The following is a 13,946-nucleotide window of genomic DNA, read 5'->3' as shown; positions in this document are numbered from 1 at the left end:
AGGAATTTGTCTTGGTGCAAATGCTCTCAGTATTTATCAATCATCTCTGAGGTGTGGCCTTACTCCTGAGTCGACCCTGCTTTCTCAATGGTTCTCCTCTTCGCAGCTCTGTGCATGTGCAGGCTGGAAACCGACTCCAGAAGCTCCCCTGCCTCCCTGCTGTCCGAGCCCAAAGGCAGCTGATGACCGCCAGCCTGCCCTGGCCCCATCTCTGCCTCCGATGCAGAGCCCTCGTCCGAGCCTTCCTCAGCCTCCATTCTGCTGCCAGCTCCGTCAGCCGCCTTTTGCTACAAAGCCACACCACCTTTCCCAACGAAGAACCAGCGGATTGTGTCCCCGTTCTGAATTCAAGAAACTCCAAATATCTCCAGTCCATCCTCCACACCCTTCCCAAGTCCCATCTTAGCATCAAAAGGGAGAAGAAAAGGTGGGGTGAGAATATAATTATGCATATTTCTATACAATACAGTACAATTAGTAGGTAGGTGAAAGGAACAGAATTTGAAAGATGATTGCGTGATGCTATCACAATGATGTGAGTGTGATTAATGCCATTAAGGCTTATTAAAATGGTTCATCTCATGACTATTATTTGGTACCAAAATTAATGAAACCCAGATACCACACTGTTTGTATATTTAATATTTATACATACTTAAAAATAATAATAAAAAAACTTAATAAAGAAAAAAAGGGCGAAAATGGCAACTTCTGGCTTTTTCAGTTGGATCCAACAGCTGCTGGTTACTGCTTTTTTTTTTTTTTACCTCAGGATCTTGTTAAAAAGAAAGCGCCTCCAAACCCATCAAGCAATCCCCCCTTTGGGTTTTTCGAATTCATAAGCTTTAGTCTTACAAGTTCTTAGCAAGTCCCCTGGGAAAGGAACCAGCTTGTCAGATTCAAGTCCGTAAAAGAAGGAAAAGTGTTAAAAGCTTAAAGCCTGAATCTATCTATATAAAATGCGAAGTGAAATCTCCAGAAACCGTAAAGCCTACAAACTTGACATTGGGCCCGTATGTTCCTCTCGGCTTCTAGGTGCTCAATAAGAAAGGATTTTTCCAAATGACCATCAGAGCATTTAGAGTATTTCCTATATTATTATTATTATTATTATTATTATTATTAACACGCTGTGATGCTAAGGAGTTCTACTCCCCCTCCCCACCTGAAAAGAAATCTCTTCCCAATGGATGAATGTATCTTTTCTTTTATGTACACTGAGAATATTTGCACCAAGACAAATTCCTTGTGTGTCCAATCACACTTGGCCAATAAAGAATTCTATTCTATTTTATTCTATATTTTATACATATATATTTCTCTGCCTGCCTGCCTGCCTGCCTGCCTGCCTGCCTGTCTCTATCTATCTATCTATCTATCTATCTATCTATCTATCTATCTATCTATCTATCTATCTATCATCTATCTATCTATCTATCTATCTATCTATCTAATCTATCTATCTATCATACATACAGACATACTTACATACATTATATACACACACATGTATGTACATACGTACGTACGTATGTATGTAAAGTATCAAAGTGGAATCACCGCTGTCTTCTCTCTGGCTTGCCCTTCTGCCTTTGAACAAATGGGATATAATTCTCTAAATCTCTCTGCTGGCTCAGAAGGCCAATTTCTCCCCGGAGGTTTCTCCGCTCCTCCAGTCTGGGATCCACAGGGGAGCCAAGATCCCCGATGCATTCCCTCCTGAAGGCAGGGGAGGGCAGCCAGCTCTTGGGAAGAATCCAAGCGGGCCTGGCCCAAGCCAGCAGAAGGAGCTGCTTCCAACCCCCCCGTCCCTCCCTCCACTGCTCCCCTTTCCAGCGCCAATGGGATGGCATCTTCCTTGCTGCGTCAAACGGAGGTGGCGATGCCAAAGCCTCGGGGAGGATACCTAATGTGGAGAGCCAGAAGCGCCAGCGGGTCCAAGGAACGGCACTTGGGCCTCCCTTTTTTCTGGGCATTGGGGTGAAGGAGGGGGAAAGAGAAGGAGGAGGAGGAAGAGGAGGAGGAAGAAGAAAAGGAGGAGGAAGAAGAGGAGGAGGAGGAAGGGGGGAGGTGTCTCCTGGCACTGGCCACCCCTGCACAGCGCAGCTGACCCAGAGCCGTTTCAGCACCACGGAGAGCGCAGCAGACGAGCCGCTTGGATTTCAGCACCACGGACAGCAGCTAGGTCGGAAGAGCCCATCTTTTGAAGCGGGGAGGGGGAGGAAGACTGCAAAGGACGACGTCCCCCCACCCCAGAGACACCCTTTTCCCTGCTCCCCCCACCTCCCCGTCATTGGAGCCTGGCTGCTGAAGGACCGCCCCCCCCACCAAAAAAGGGGTGAAAACAGGAAGATTGGTGGAGGAAGAGGGGTGGAAGGGATGGTCCTTCCTGAGGGGAGACCATGAACCCAACCTCCATGGCTCTCCTCGCCTGCCTCTGCCTCTTGGGGACGCTGAGAAGTAAGTAAGGACGGTTTTCGGTACCCCCCCTCTCCTTTTGTCCCCGTAAACCCAGGGCTTTGTTTGAAAAGGGGATGAGGGCCTTGGTGGTTCTCACCTCTCCAGAGGGAGCAGAGGAGGGTAACAACTTCCAGTGGGAAAATGGCTGTTCTTAGTGGCCTCCAACTCCCCCCCCCGCCCCCTGCACCCCCCCAGCAGTCACTCTATTGACGTTAGATAGAGCTCTGGCCACTAGGTCCTCCTCCTCCCCCTTCAGGTTTGAGACAGGAAAGCCGTATCAGGACTCGTCCAAAAAATTAGGAATGGAGCGGAAGAATAAAATAGAATAGGATGGAATAGAGTAGAGTAGAAAGAATAAAGGACAGAATAGAAAAAAATGAAGAGAATAGAGAAAAGTAGAAGAGAATAGAAAGAAGAGAATAGAGAAAAGTAGAGTAGAATAGAATAAAAGAGAAGAGAGAAGAGAAAGAAGAGAAGAGAATAGAGAAAAGTAGAGTAGAATAAAAGAGAAGAGATTAGGGAATAGAATAGAAAGAAGGAAAGAGAATAGAGAAGAGTATAGAAAGAAGAGAAGAGAAATAGAAATGAATAGAATAGAATAGAAATGAATAGAAATGAATAGAATAGAATAGAATAGAATAGAATAGAATAGAATATACTACTGCCATACTACATGGGTAAATATACTTAGACAACACTATCAGAATTAGGCGTTCCGCAGATTGACAGCACGAGAGAAAAAAATGGCCCCTCGAGAGGGAAAATAACTAGAAGGATACAAGAAAAACACTTGATCATTCCCCCCCTGCCCCCCCCAAAAAAGGATCCCAGCAACGGAGGGATCTTCCTAAACCGATCGCATCTTTTAGCTGCCCAGTTTTCTGACTTGACGATCGGATGGCCGTGATAGGATCAGCCACCCCATCCCACCATCGGTTGGGTTCAAAGGACCTTGCTGGTCTTCTACTCATCCCTGGGGGAGGGGTCATCCTGCCGTCCTTCTGCCCACATTCCCCCCAGGCGAGAGTTGATCCAACGGGGGGTGGGGTGGGGAGTTTGGACTCTCGACGTCCACGATGGGCTTTGTAGTACACCCTTTCTGGAGGGGTAATCTCTCTCCTTGCTTCCAATTGGCTGCATTTGGAAGGAAACCAGGTTTGGTCTAGGATAGAAACCACCCAATATTTGGGGCAAAGAAATTAATGGTGTAGGTTCCCCCCCTCAAAATGGAGAACTGCATCCTTTTAAACCAGTTCAGACAGGATTTCCCCTTCTTTGGCATTCCGTAGAATCGTAGAGAATCCTTACGGTTGGCCAGAACCTCAAGGGACCCTGGAGGTCTTCTAGTCCAGCCCCAAATGAAAATCCTCAGACGGCTGTTTAGCCATTGCTCAAAACCCTTCAGCACCCCAAGAACCAGTTTGTGGTTCAGCTGCTTCCCAGCTCTCCCAGTAACGGAATTCTTACTCGAACTGGTTGTTCCTCCTTCTCTTCTTTTAGCTCAACAGGCCCAGTTTTTTAGGCTCTCCCTCCTGGGGGCACAGCACCCCCCCCAAAGACCCCCCCCTCTCTCCCCTTGTCCTTCTCATCCCTCTTCCTCAGTTTCCTCCTTGTATTGATACAACCCAAACAGGATCCGAGAGACTCCGGTTTGGTTCCAGTGGGTTTCAGACAACCCGAAAATCCACGCCAAGGGTTTGATTTCGGTATTTTTTTTTTATGTTTCCTGTCTCGGAAAAATCAAAAACCCCACTGCTGGTTTCGTGGCCGTTGCGCAGGCAAATTTCTTCAGGCCGAGAGGCTCCCTTGAGGCTGTAGGAAAAAAAGAGTTTGGGTCCAGGGTTTTGGGTGGGTTTCTCTGCATTCTTTCCTGAAATTCAAATGACGCTAGCTGCCCATCTCTTTTGGCAAATACAAGAGAGAGAGAGGGAGAGGGAGAGGGACAGAGAGTGATGGAGAGAGAGAGATGGAGAGAGAGACGAAGAGAGAGAGATGGAGAGAGAGACGAAGAGAGAGAGATGGAGAGAGAGAGATGGAGAGAGGGATGGAGAGAGAGACGAAGAGAGAGATGGAGAGAGAGATGGAGAGAGAGATGGAGAGAGGGAGAGTGATGGAGAGAGAGGGATGGAGAGAGATGAAGAGAGAGAGATGGAGAGAGAGAAATGGAGAGAGAGATGGAGAGATGGAGAGAGAGATGGAGAGAGAGACGAAGAGAGATGGAGAGAGAGATGGAGAGAGAGAGAGGACGAAGAGAGATGGAGAGAGAGATGGAGAGAGAGAGAGACGAAGAGAGATGGAGAGAGAGATGGAGAGAGAGAGAGAGAGAGATGGAGAGAGAGAGAGAGACGAAGAGAGATGGAGAGAGAGATGGAGAGAGAGAGAGAGACGAAGAGAGATGGAGAGAGAGATGGAGAGAGAGAGAGACGAAGAGATGGAGAGAGAGATGGAGAGAGAGAGAGAGAGAGACGGAGATGGAGAGAGAGAGAGAGAGAGACAAGAGAGATGGAGAGAGAGATGGAGAGAGAGAGAGACGAAGAGAGATGGAGAGAGATGGAGAGAGGGAGAGGGATGGAGAGAGAGAGAGATGGAGAGAGAGAGAGACGAAGAGAGAGATGGAGAGAGAGGGATGGAGAGAGACGAAGAGAGAGAGATGGAGAGAGAGATGGAGAGAGAAAGAGAGACGAAGAGAGAGACGGAGAGAGAGAGATGGAGAGAGAGACACACGCACACACACACACACACACACACAGAGAAATGGATTACTCACACCAGGCATTGGGGAATACCAAAAAGGTCACAATTGCCAGAGAATATAAATGAGCCGTTCTCTGTTCCCCAAAGTATTTCAGGCAGCTATTTTTGGGAAGGGAATTTCAGCTCTGGCCTGATTCTGTCAGACTCTTCACTAACCAAGTTAATGAAGCCTCCAGCCTCCGAGGCAGTCTACCTTCCAAAGCTGCCCAGAATCACCCCAGCAGCAAGATGGGCAGCGTGGATACATTTAATAAACCATAAATCAAGATTTAAAAACAGTTTCCAGGCTGGAAATGAAACATGGAACATGTTTTAGCCAGTTTCCCTACCGTTAAAAAAAAAAAAACCCATTATGTTGTTTTTGGTCCAGAATTCTGGGTGTACCATCACTGGAGATATTTAAGAAGTTGTTTGAAATGGTATAGGGTCCCCCATTTGAACAGGGGTTGGACTAGAAGACCTCCAAGGTCCCTTCCAACTCCTGTTATTCTATATTCACAGTTCACAAAATTAGAGTCAAGGAGGAAACTGGAGGTTTTCAAAAACAGACCAGACAACCATTTGACCTGGATGATATAAGGTCTCCTTCCTTGGAACAGGGAGTTGGGACGAGAACAGCCAACTTTTTGGACCTCAGGGACCACCAAACTCATCATTTTAAATCACACGGACCGGAGACCCTGGGAAAATCCCCCCAAAAAAAAAGTCTGCAGGAAAATCCCCCACCCTGTTTTCCTACCGATAGATCCTTCTTTATTTGGGATCGCGGGATACCCGTCTCCAGTTCCGTTCTCAGGGGCAGAGAGAGAGAGAGAGACTTTTGGCTTCGTGCAAGGAAAACAGCAGAAGCCGCAGAAGTCTTTCTTTCTCTCCCCCAAACTCCGTCCTGATTCCTTTCATTTAGCTGCAGCTGGGGAACACAGTGTCTAAAAAAGACAAGCTGCGCGCAGTAAACCGTTTGGGAGCAAATGTGACTTTTTATCTTGTAGCGTCGTGGCTTATCTGTGTTCCTGGCGTCTTCCCAGCCGTGTGAGTTTTGCTGTGCTTTCAACTCTGAAATTCCTCCCCTCTGCCCTGCCAAACTCATTACTTCAGTTTGGCTCGTTCGGACTTTTTAAGTTACCGTTTGTGTTGACTGTGTTTTGGGCTGAATTTCCTCTACTTGAAGGCTATTCCTGGGAGTTTTGTTTTTCTTTTTTTTTTCTCCAGCCAGAAGGTTTACCTGGACATTGGAGGCTAAGTTGGAAATAATAACGGGACTCTTCTTGTTTAGTTGACGGCGTTGTCTTTGTGCCGCTTTTCGCACGGGCTTCTACTGTAACGGACGCCCCCGTTTTGTTCCAGGGGGTCTCGGGACTGACACGGAGGAACGGCTGGTGGAACACCTCCTGGATCCGTCCCGGTACAACAAACTCATCCGTCCGGCCACCAATGGCTCCGAGTTGGTCACGGTGCAGTTGATGGTGTCTCTGGCCCAGCTGATCAGCGTGGTTTGTTTGTGGTTTCTTTCTTCAACACCGCACTTTTTCTTATGTTGGGTAAAAGATGTCAGGGCTGTTGACCGTGCCTGAGAGTTCTCCCTCCCCCCTATTTTCCTCACGACAACAACCCTGTGAGGTGGGATAGGTTGAGAGAGAGAGAGAGAGAGACTGACCCAAAGTCACCCAGCTGTCTTTCATGCCGAAGGCGGGACTAGAACTCCCCTCTCCTGGTGATGGACCCAAAGTCACCCAGTCAGCTTTCATAGCTAAGGCAGAACTAGAACTCCCCCGTCTCCTGGTGATTGGCCCAAAGTCACCCAGTTGGCTTTCATAGCTAAGGCAGGACTAGAACTCCCCTCTCCTGGTGATGGACCCAAAGTCACCCAGTTGGCTTTCATAGCTAAGGCAGGACTAGAACTCCCCTCTCCTGGTGATGGACCCAAAGTCACCCAGTTGGCTTTCATAGCTAAGGCGGAACTAGAACTCCCCCGTCTCCTGGTGATTGGCTCAAAGTCACCCAGCTGGTTTCATGCCTAAGGCGAGACTAGAACCATGACTACAATTCTTCCCATCAGAGTCTGTTTGGATCCGGCTTGTCAGAAAACTGCTGGATTTTTTGGCGGGGTGGGTGGGTGTTGCCTACTGCCTGGACCATGTCTGTTCACTCCCTCCTCTTTTTTGGGGGGGCGGGTTTCTTTCCTGTCCTCCGTCCCATTTCTACTTATAGCACGAACGAGAACAGATCATGACGACGAATGTGTGGCTAACCCAGGTAAGACTCGTTCCTCATATTCCGGGTTCGTGCAGACAGACGTACTTCTTAAGGGTTGGGTGAATGAATTGCACAGAACGATCAAGGATGCTTAAGGAGCAGAGAGGTGCGAAGGGCGGCGGGTGGGTGGGTGAATCTGGAGGCCATCTAGACTAACCACTTCCGTTAACGGCGGGATCCACGAGGCAGAATTGCAACGAGGTCCTCTCCGGTTAGAGCTTGTTCTCCAGGAAGGAGAGACTGACCTGTCCGGAGGACACACCTCCCATTGTGGAACCTCTATCTGTCCTTCAGAAGGTCGTCTAGATATTCCAAGTTGCCTGAGCCAATTTTAAAGGAAGGGATTCCAAAACTGGGCTTTGGTGGGTGGGATCCATACCTAATTTGAGCGATTGTCCTCGGCGTATGGCTTCTCCAGTCTCTCCACCCCTACAGGAATGGGAAGATTATCGCCTGACCTGGAACCCAGAAGAATTTGACGACATGAAGAAGGTGCGGCTGCCTTCCAAACACATCTGGCTGCCAGATGTGGTGCTTTACAACAAGTAGGTAACCAAGAATGGTTGCTCCTAAACCCGGGAGATGCTAGGAACTCAAGATTTCCCACAGAGTAGCCTTCTAATTGGGTCGGTGTTGGGACAACAAGAGTTGTGTCAAGGCCGTGAGAAGAGGGCGCTGTCCTGTCATCCTTGCTTATTTGAAGTGGGGGAAAAGAAGGATTCTCAGAAATTGGGGTGATTTTTCCCTCAGCCTCTGGTCAATTCCATGGCCAAATGAGTCAATTTCAGAATCTCTTCTAGTCAATTTCACAGTGCTAATTAAAGAAAAAAAAAACTGATTCTCAGAGATTGGGGCCATTCTTCCCTCAATCTTGCGTCAATTCCAAAGCAAAATGAGTCAATTTCAGAATCTCTTCTAGTCCATTTCACAGTGCTAATTAAAGAAAAAGAAAACCTGATTGTCAGAGATTTGGACAATTCTTCCTTCAGTCTCTGGTCAATTCCGCAGCCCAATTTAGTCAATTTCAAAACACCTTCTAGTCAATTTCACAGTGCCAATAGAAAGAGCCCTGGATTCATTTCTCCTCCAATTTGGGTTACAGGGACTGGTCGAAGTTGGAATGGCACTGATTAATAATGACTTGTGACTGTTTTTCACACATACGACCTCCCCATGGTCACGTGATCAAAATTCAGATGCTTGGCTCAGCAACCGATTCATATTTATGACAGTTGAAGTGTCCCAGGGTCACATGAATGAATCCCCTTTTGCAACCTTCTGGGAAAGTCCATGGGGAAGCCAGATTCACTTAACAACCATGGCAGGAACAGCGGTAAAATGGGGGCGAACTTCAGTTAACAAACGTCTCGGTTAAGCAAGGAAATTTGGGGCTCCGTTACGTGGTCATAAGTCCAGAAAAAAAAAAATCCAGCTTTGATCCCAACCTAACTTCTTCTGGTCTCTCCCGTCCCCAGCGCGGATGGAATGTACGAGGTGTCCTTCTACTCCAACGCGGTGGTCTCCTACGACGGAAGCATCTTCTGGCTCCCACCGGCCATCTACAAGAGCGCCTGCAAGATTGAGGTCAAGCACTTTCCCTTCGACCAGCAAAACTGCACCATGAAGTTCCGCTCGTGGACGTACGACCGGACGGAGATCGACTTGGTGCTGAAGAGCGAAGTGGCCAGCTTGGATGACTTCACCCCCAGCGGCGAGTGGGACATCATCGCTCTGCCGGGACGCCGCAACGAGAACCCCAACGACTCGACCTACGTGGACATCACGTACGACTTCATCATCCGCCGCAAGCCGCTCTTCTACACCATCAATCTCATCATCCCTTGCATCTTGATCACCTCCTTGGCCATCTTGGTCTTCTACTTGCCCTCCGACTGCGGGGAGAAGATGACCCTCTGCATCTCGGTTCTCCTGGCCCTCACCGTCTTCCTCCTCCTCATCTCCAAAATCGTGCCGCCGACCTCGCTGGACGTGCCCTTGGTCGGCAAGTATCTGATGTTCACCATGGTGCTGGTCACCTTCTCCATCGTCACCAGCGTCTGCGTGCTCAACGTCCACCACCGCTCTCCCACCACCCACACCATGCCTCCTTGGGTCAAAGTGGTCTTCCTGGAGAAGTTGCCCACCTTGCTCTTCCTCAAACAGCCCCGCCAAAGCTGCGCCCGCCAGCAGCTGCGGCAGAAGCGGCAGAGCCAGGAACGGGCGCTGAGCAGCTTCTTCCTGAAAGGTGGCGCCCGCTCCTGCACCTGCTACGCCAACCCGTCTACCATCAAGAAGTTCGGGACCGGGAGCAGCAGTGGACGGACCTTCACCGAAAGCTCCGACGGGGTCAACGGTTTCCGGGAGAGGCTGAGCCAAGCGGCGACCGAACAGGAAGCCTGCTGCTGCGGCTTGGAGGAGGCAATCGACGGGGTGCGCTTCATCGCGGACCACATGAAGAGCGAAGACAATGACCAGAGCGTGAGTTTGGCTAGAGGGATAGGTCGGGAAACGAGGACATATGCTCCGAGGCCATGGAGAATCGCTTGGGGGGGGAGGGGGGGTTCCTTGGAGGCTGTCCCGAACCTTCTAGAACTGGGTTTCTCCGCTGAGAGTGGTGGACTTCAACTCCCAGAATTCCGCAGCCAGAATGCTTTATAATCCATGGACTTCAACTCCCAGAGTTCCTCAGACACATGCAATTCATGCATGGAATTCTGGGAGTTGGAGTCCAAATATTATAAAGCACGCTGACTGCGGAATGATAAAAAGCATGCTGACTGGGGAATTCTGGGAGTTGAAGCACCCCCATTTTAAAATAGACTGGGGAATTCTGGGAGTTGGAGTCCACAGATTATAAAGCATACCTGGCTGGGGAATTCTGGGAATTGGAGTCCCCCCATTTTAAAATAGACTGAGGAATTCTGGGAGTTGGGGTCCACGGATCTAAAGATGATGGCTGGGGAATTCTGGGAGTTGGAGTCTACAGATTATAAAGCATACCTGGCTGGGGAATTCTGGGAATTGGAGTCCACAGATCTAAAGCATGCTGTGGGAATTCTGGGAGTTGGGAGTCCAAATATTATAGAGCATTCTGGTTGGGGAATTCTGGGAGTTAAAGTCCAAATACAAGAAAGCACGCTGGAAAACATTGCTCAAGAAAACTACAGGGACTTATCCAGTCACCCTTAAACCATTTTCTTAAAATAATAATAATAATAATAATAATCATGAAAAATGTTCGATGTGCGGGAAAAAAAAATCGCAATTATTTTTAGTCTGAAAAAGGCTCTAAACCAGGGGTGTCCAACCTTGGCAACTTTAAGACTTGTGGACTTCAACTCCCAGAATTCCTCAGCCAGTAAGAATTCTGGGAGAATTCTCAGCCAGAGGAATTCTGGGAGTTGAAGTCCACAAGTCTTAAAGTTGCCAAGGTTGGACACCCTGCTCTAAACCAAGATGATAACCATCGCCACCACTAGAGGGCGGTAGGAGGCAGCTTCCAAGCAGATCCACTAGAGGGGGCTCAAAATCTCCGTTGTTTCTCCCGCCTTTCCCCTTCCTAGGTAAGCGAGGACTGGAAATACGTTGCGATGGTGATTGACCGCCTCTTCCTGTGGATCTTCATTTTCGTCTGCGTCTTCGGCACCATCGGCATGTTCCTTCAGCCCCTCTTCCAGAACTATGCCACCAACTCCCTCTTGCAAATCAACCACAATTAGCCCACCTTCCATGGTGGCCAAAGGTGGACTTCTTCTGCCTCGGGAGGGAGAGAGCGAGAGAGAGCGAGGGACACCGGCCGTGGCTCCTCTTAGGGTCAACCGCCTCCTGGGGCTACCAAGACCTTTCACCCATCCGTCTCTTGGCCCTTGGTTGAAGGCCAGGAAGACAGGAGGCGTTGAGGAGAACCCTCAACAACTTCTTGGAAGTCCTCCTTCGTTGGTTTGGAAGGGGATGACCTGGTCAACCAGGTTGGTAGACTTTTCCTCGGCACGAAGCAGGCGTTCCAACTACCCTCTTGGGACCAGCTTCAGGAGCAAGGGAAGAGCTACCCAAGATGGTCAAGCCGTGTTCTTTGCCGCCATGAGGACCTACCCAAGAGGAGAGTTGGGTTTTCCCGGATCCTTTTTCGGGAACAAGCTGGTCCCACCAAGAGTGGGAAGTCCTCCCCTTTTAGAGTAGAAAGTAGTGATGGACCAAGGATGGTGGAGATACTTTCTACAGTTTCACTGCCGTGGGGCATTTTAGATTAGTTCTCCTCTCCTAAATAAACCATGGTTTAGACCAGTTATGGGGTATTAGCTCCCAACTCAGGAAAATATATATATACGTAGAGAGAGATATTTATGTTTGTATCTATCATTCCTGGACGTCTCCATGAAGCTGCAGAAGAACGAGCTTTGCCAAATAACGGTCAACTTCGGTTGGCTTGGACAATCCTAGTTTGTTGAAGGGAAGAGGACCCTGCAGACAAACCACGATGGGCATCGAGCACTAGGTCTGCCAAGCTCTTAGAAGGGGAAGGGGGAAGGAGGGGGGACGAGTTTTCAACCGCACGGAAGGCTCTGCTGCCAAACGATTTACAGGCAGTCCTCAAACTTACGACCGCAATTTTGTTTTTTTTGCTGCGGTTGTTAAATGAATCGCCGCCATTAAAAAAAACCCAATCCGGCTTTCCCTTTGGACTTCGCTTGTCAGGGTTGTGACTCCAGGAATGTGCCGACTGTCGTAAATACAGGCCGGGTTGTCAGGGGACTGCGGGGACGCTGCGACGGTCGCAAGTGCGAGGAAAGGTCATTCACAATCCTTTTTCCAGCGGCGTTGTGACCCTGAACGGACGTTCAGCGAAAAGTCAAGTTGAGGACTACCTGTGATTGCCTTTTTTTTTTTTTTTCTGGGCAGGATGATTTGGCAGGTGAGGACAGATGTCCGAGACGAGGACAGACAGAGAGAAAAAAAATAATAGTTTGGGCCGAGATAAAAGTTTTGGACCGTCTTCCCTTTCTCGTCCCCTCTTCCAAGCATTGCTAGCGTTGAAATTACAATAAAAATAGATCACCTATTTTGGGGAGGTTTGTCTTTTGAGGATGCTATGGGGTGGGTGGGTTTTTTTGGGGGAGGTCATGTGGGGAGGGGGGAATTGATTGTCTGGCTTGCAATGAAGTCACAGAATTGGGGTGCGTGTATATATATATTTATATATATTTTGCAAGCAATCGGTTCACTTTAAAAAGTACGAAGAGCTGCGTTGCGATGCTCAGGGTAAGCCGGGGTTTGTCAACTTTTTAAAGGGCCTGGACTACAACTCCCAGAATCCCCAGCCTGCCTGGTTTAAAGATATGGGAAGGCCTGGGGGGGGGGGGGAGGAAAAATTGGGGGGAAAAGCAGGATTTTTTTTCCTGTTTTTTTTCCAATTTTTCCCTCCATCTCAACTTAAGACTCAATTTCCCATAAATCCCACATGCTTTAATAAGACATGTGTGGACTTCAACTCCCAGAATGCCAATCGCTGGCTGGGGGAATTCTAGGAGTTGGAAGTCCAGATGCCTTTAAAAAAGTGGAGAAACGGCCGTCGCTGCCGTTGTCTGGTCGTTCCCCAAGGTCGTTAAGTGAATCTGGCTTCCACCCTTGCTTATCAGGTCATAAAAGGGGATCCCATCACCCCGGGACCATCGTAAACCCGAGTCGGCTGCCAAGGGTCTGCATTTGGATCACGATTGTAGAGGATGCTACGACGGTCGTGAAGTGTGAAAAAAAACAATCCTAAAGTCACTTCCTCCCCCCCAGCGCCCATGTAACTCTCGTCACTAAATGAACGGTTGTAAGTGGAGGATTCCCTGCACTGGGCTCCCAAGGAAAGCCAAAAGCCTGGGAGGGCTTAATTGGGTAGAAAAACCCCTTTGCAGCTACAACCAGAGATCATTTCTCAACCACATCCGATAAACCATGATTAAGCCTCCTTAACCGATAATCAGAGTTGGAAGGCACCTTGGAGGTCATCTAGTCCAACCCCCTGCCCAAACAAGAGACCCTACATCATTTCTGACAGATGGCAGTCCAGTCTTCTTGAAAGCCTCCAGGGATGAAGCTCCCGCAACTTCTGGTCCATGAGTTGATTGTTCTGTCAGAAAATTCCTCCTTTATTTCCAGGTTTGATCTCTCCTTGGTCAGTTTCCATCCATTATTCCTTGTCTGGCCTTCAGGGGCCTTGGAAAACAGCTTGACCCCCCCTTCCTCCTCTCTGGGGCAGCCCCTCCAATACTGGAAGACCGCTCTCCTGTCTCCCCTGGTCCTTTTGTCCATTAAAATCAGATTAAAGTCAGATTAAGAGTTGGAAGGGATCCTGTAGGTCATCTAGTCCAACCTGCTGGCCTCAAATATTGGAAGGCTGCTCTCCTGTCTCCCCTGGTCCTTCTCTTCCCCAGACTAGCCATGTCCAGTTCCTGCAACCGTTCTTCGTATGTTTTAGCCTCCAGTCCCCT

General features: G+C 48.8%; 2 protein-coding genes across 2 annotated transcripts in view; one reads left to right on the top strand and one right to left on the bottom strand.

Moving 5' to 3' along the window:
• The window catches only part of PMVK (phosphomevalonate kinase), a 152,663-nt gene that overhangs the window by 47,060 nt on the left and 91,657 nt on the right, over positions 1-13,946 (bottom strand). The window lies entirely within an intron of this gene.
• On the top strand, positions 2,285-12,519 carry CHRNB2 (cholinergic receptor nicotinic beta 2 subunit). Its single transcript, XM_087913918.1, has 6 exons — positions 2,285-2,460; positions 6,559-6,704; positions 7,423-7,467; positions 7,903-8,012; positions 8,943-9,945; positions 11,031-12,519. Exons 1-6 carry the CDS (start codon positions 2,403-2,405, stop codon positions 11,184-11,186), a joined length of 1,518 nt encoding a protein of 505 aa, XP_087770044.1. The 5' UTR covers positions 2,285-2,402; the 3' UTR covers positions 11,187-12,519.

Source organism: Pseudonaja textilis, chromosome 16 (genome assembly GCF_049901715.1).
Source record: "Pseudonaja textilis isolate UNSWEBS1 chromosome 16, rPseTex1.2, whole genome shotgun sequence".
Lineage (NCBI taxonomy): Eukaryota > Metazoa > Chordata > Lepidosauria > Squamata > Elapidae > Pseudonaja > Pseudonaja textilis.
Note: the sequence above shows the minus strand (reverse complement) of the source record. Positions and strands in the feature narration are given on the sequence as shown.

What these genes read in the sequence shown, in the direction of transcription:
- CHRNB2 (XM_087913918.1), top strand. Translation starts at nt 2,403, where the DNA reads ATGAACCCAACCTCCATGGCTCTCCTCGCCTGCCTCTGCCTCTTGGGG. An exon ending in CCTCTTGGGGACGCTGAGAA is followed by an intron (nt 2,461 to 6,558) that starts GTAAGTAAGGAC and finishes GTTTTGTTCCAG; the next exon opens with GGGGTCTCGGGACTGACACG. An exon ending in GATGTGGTGCTTTACAACAA is followed by an intron (nt 8,013 to 8,942) that starts GTAGGTAACCAA and finishes TCCCGTCCCCAG; the next exon opens with CGCGGATGGAATGTACGAGG.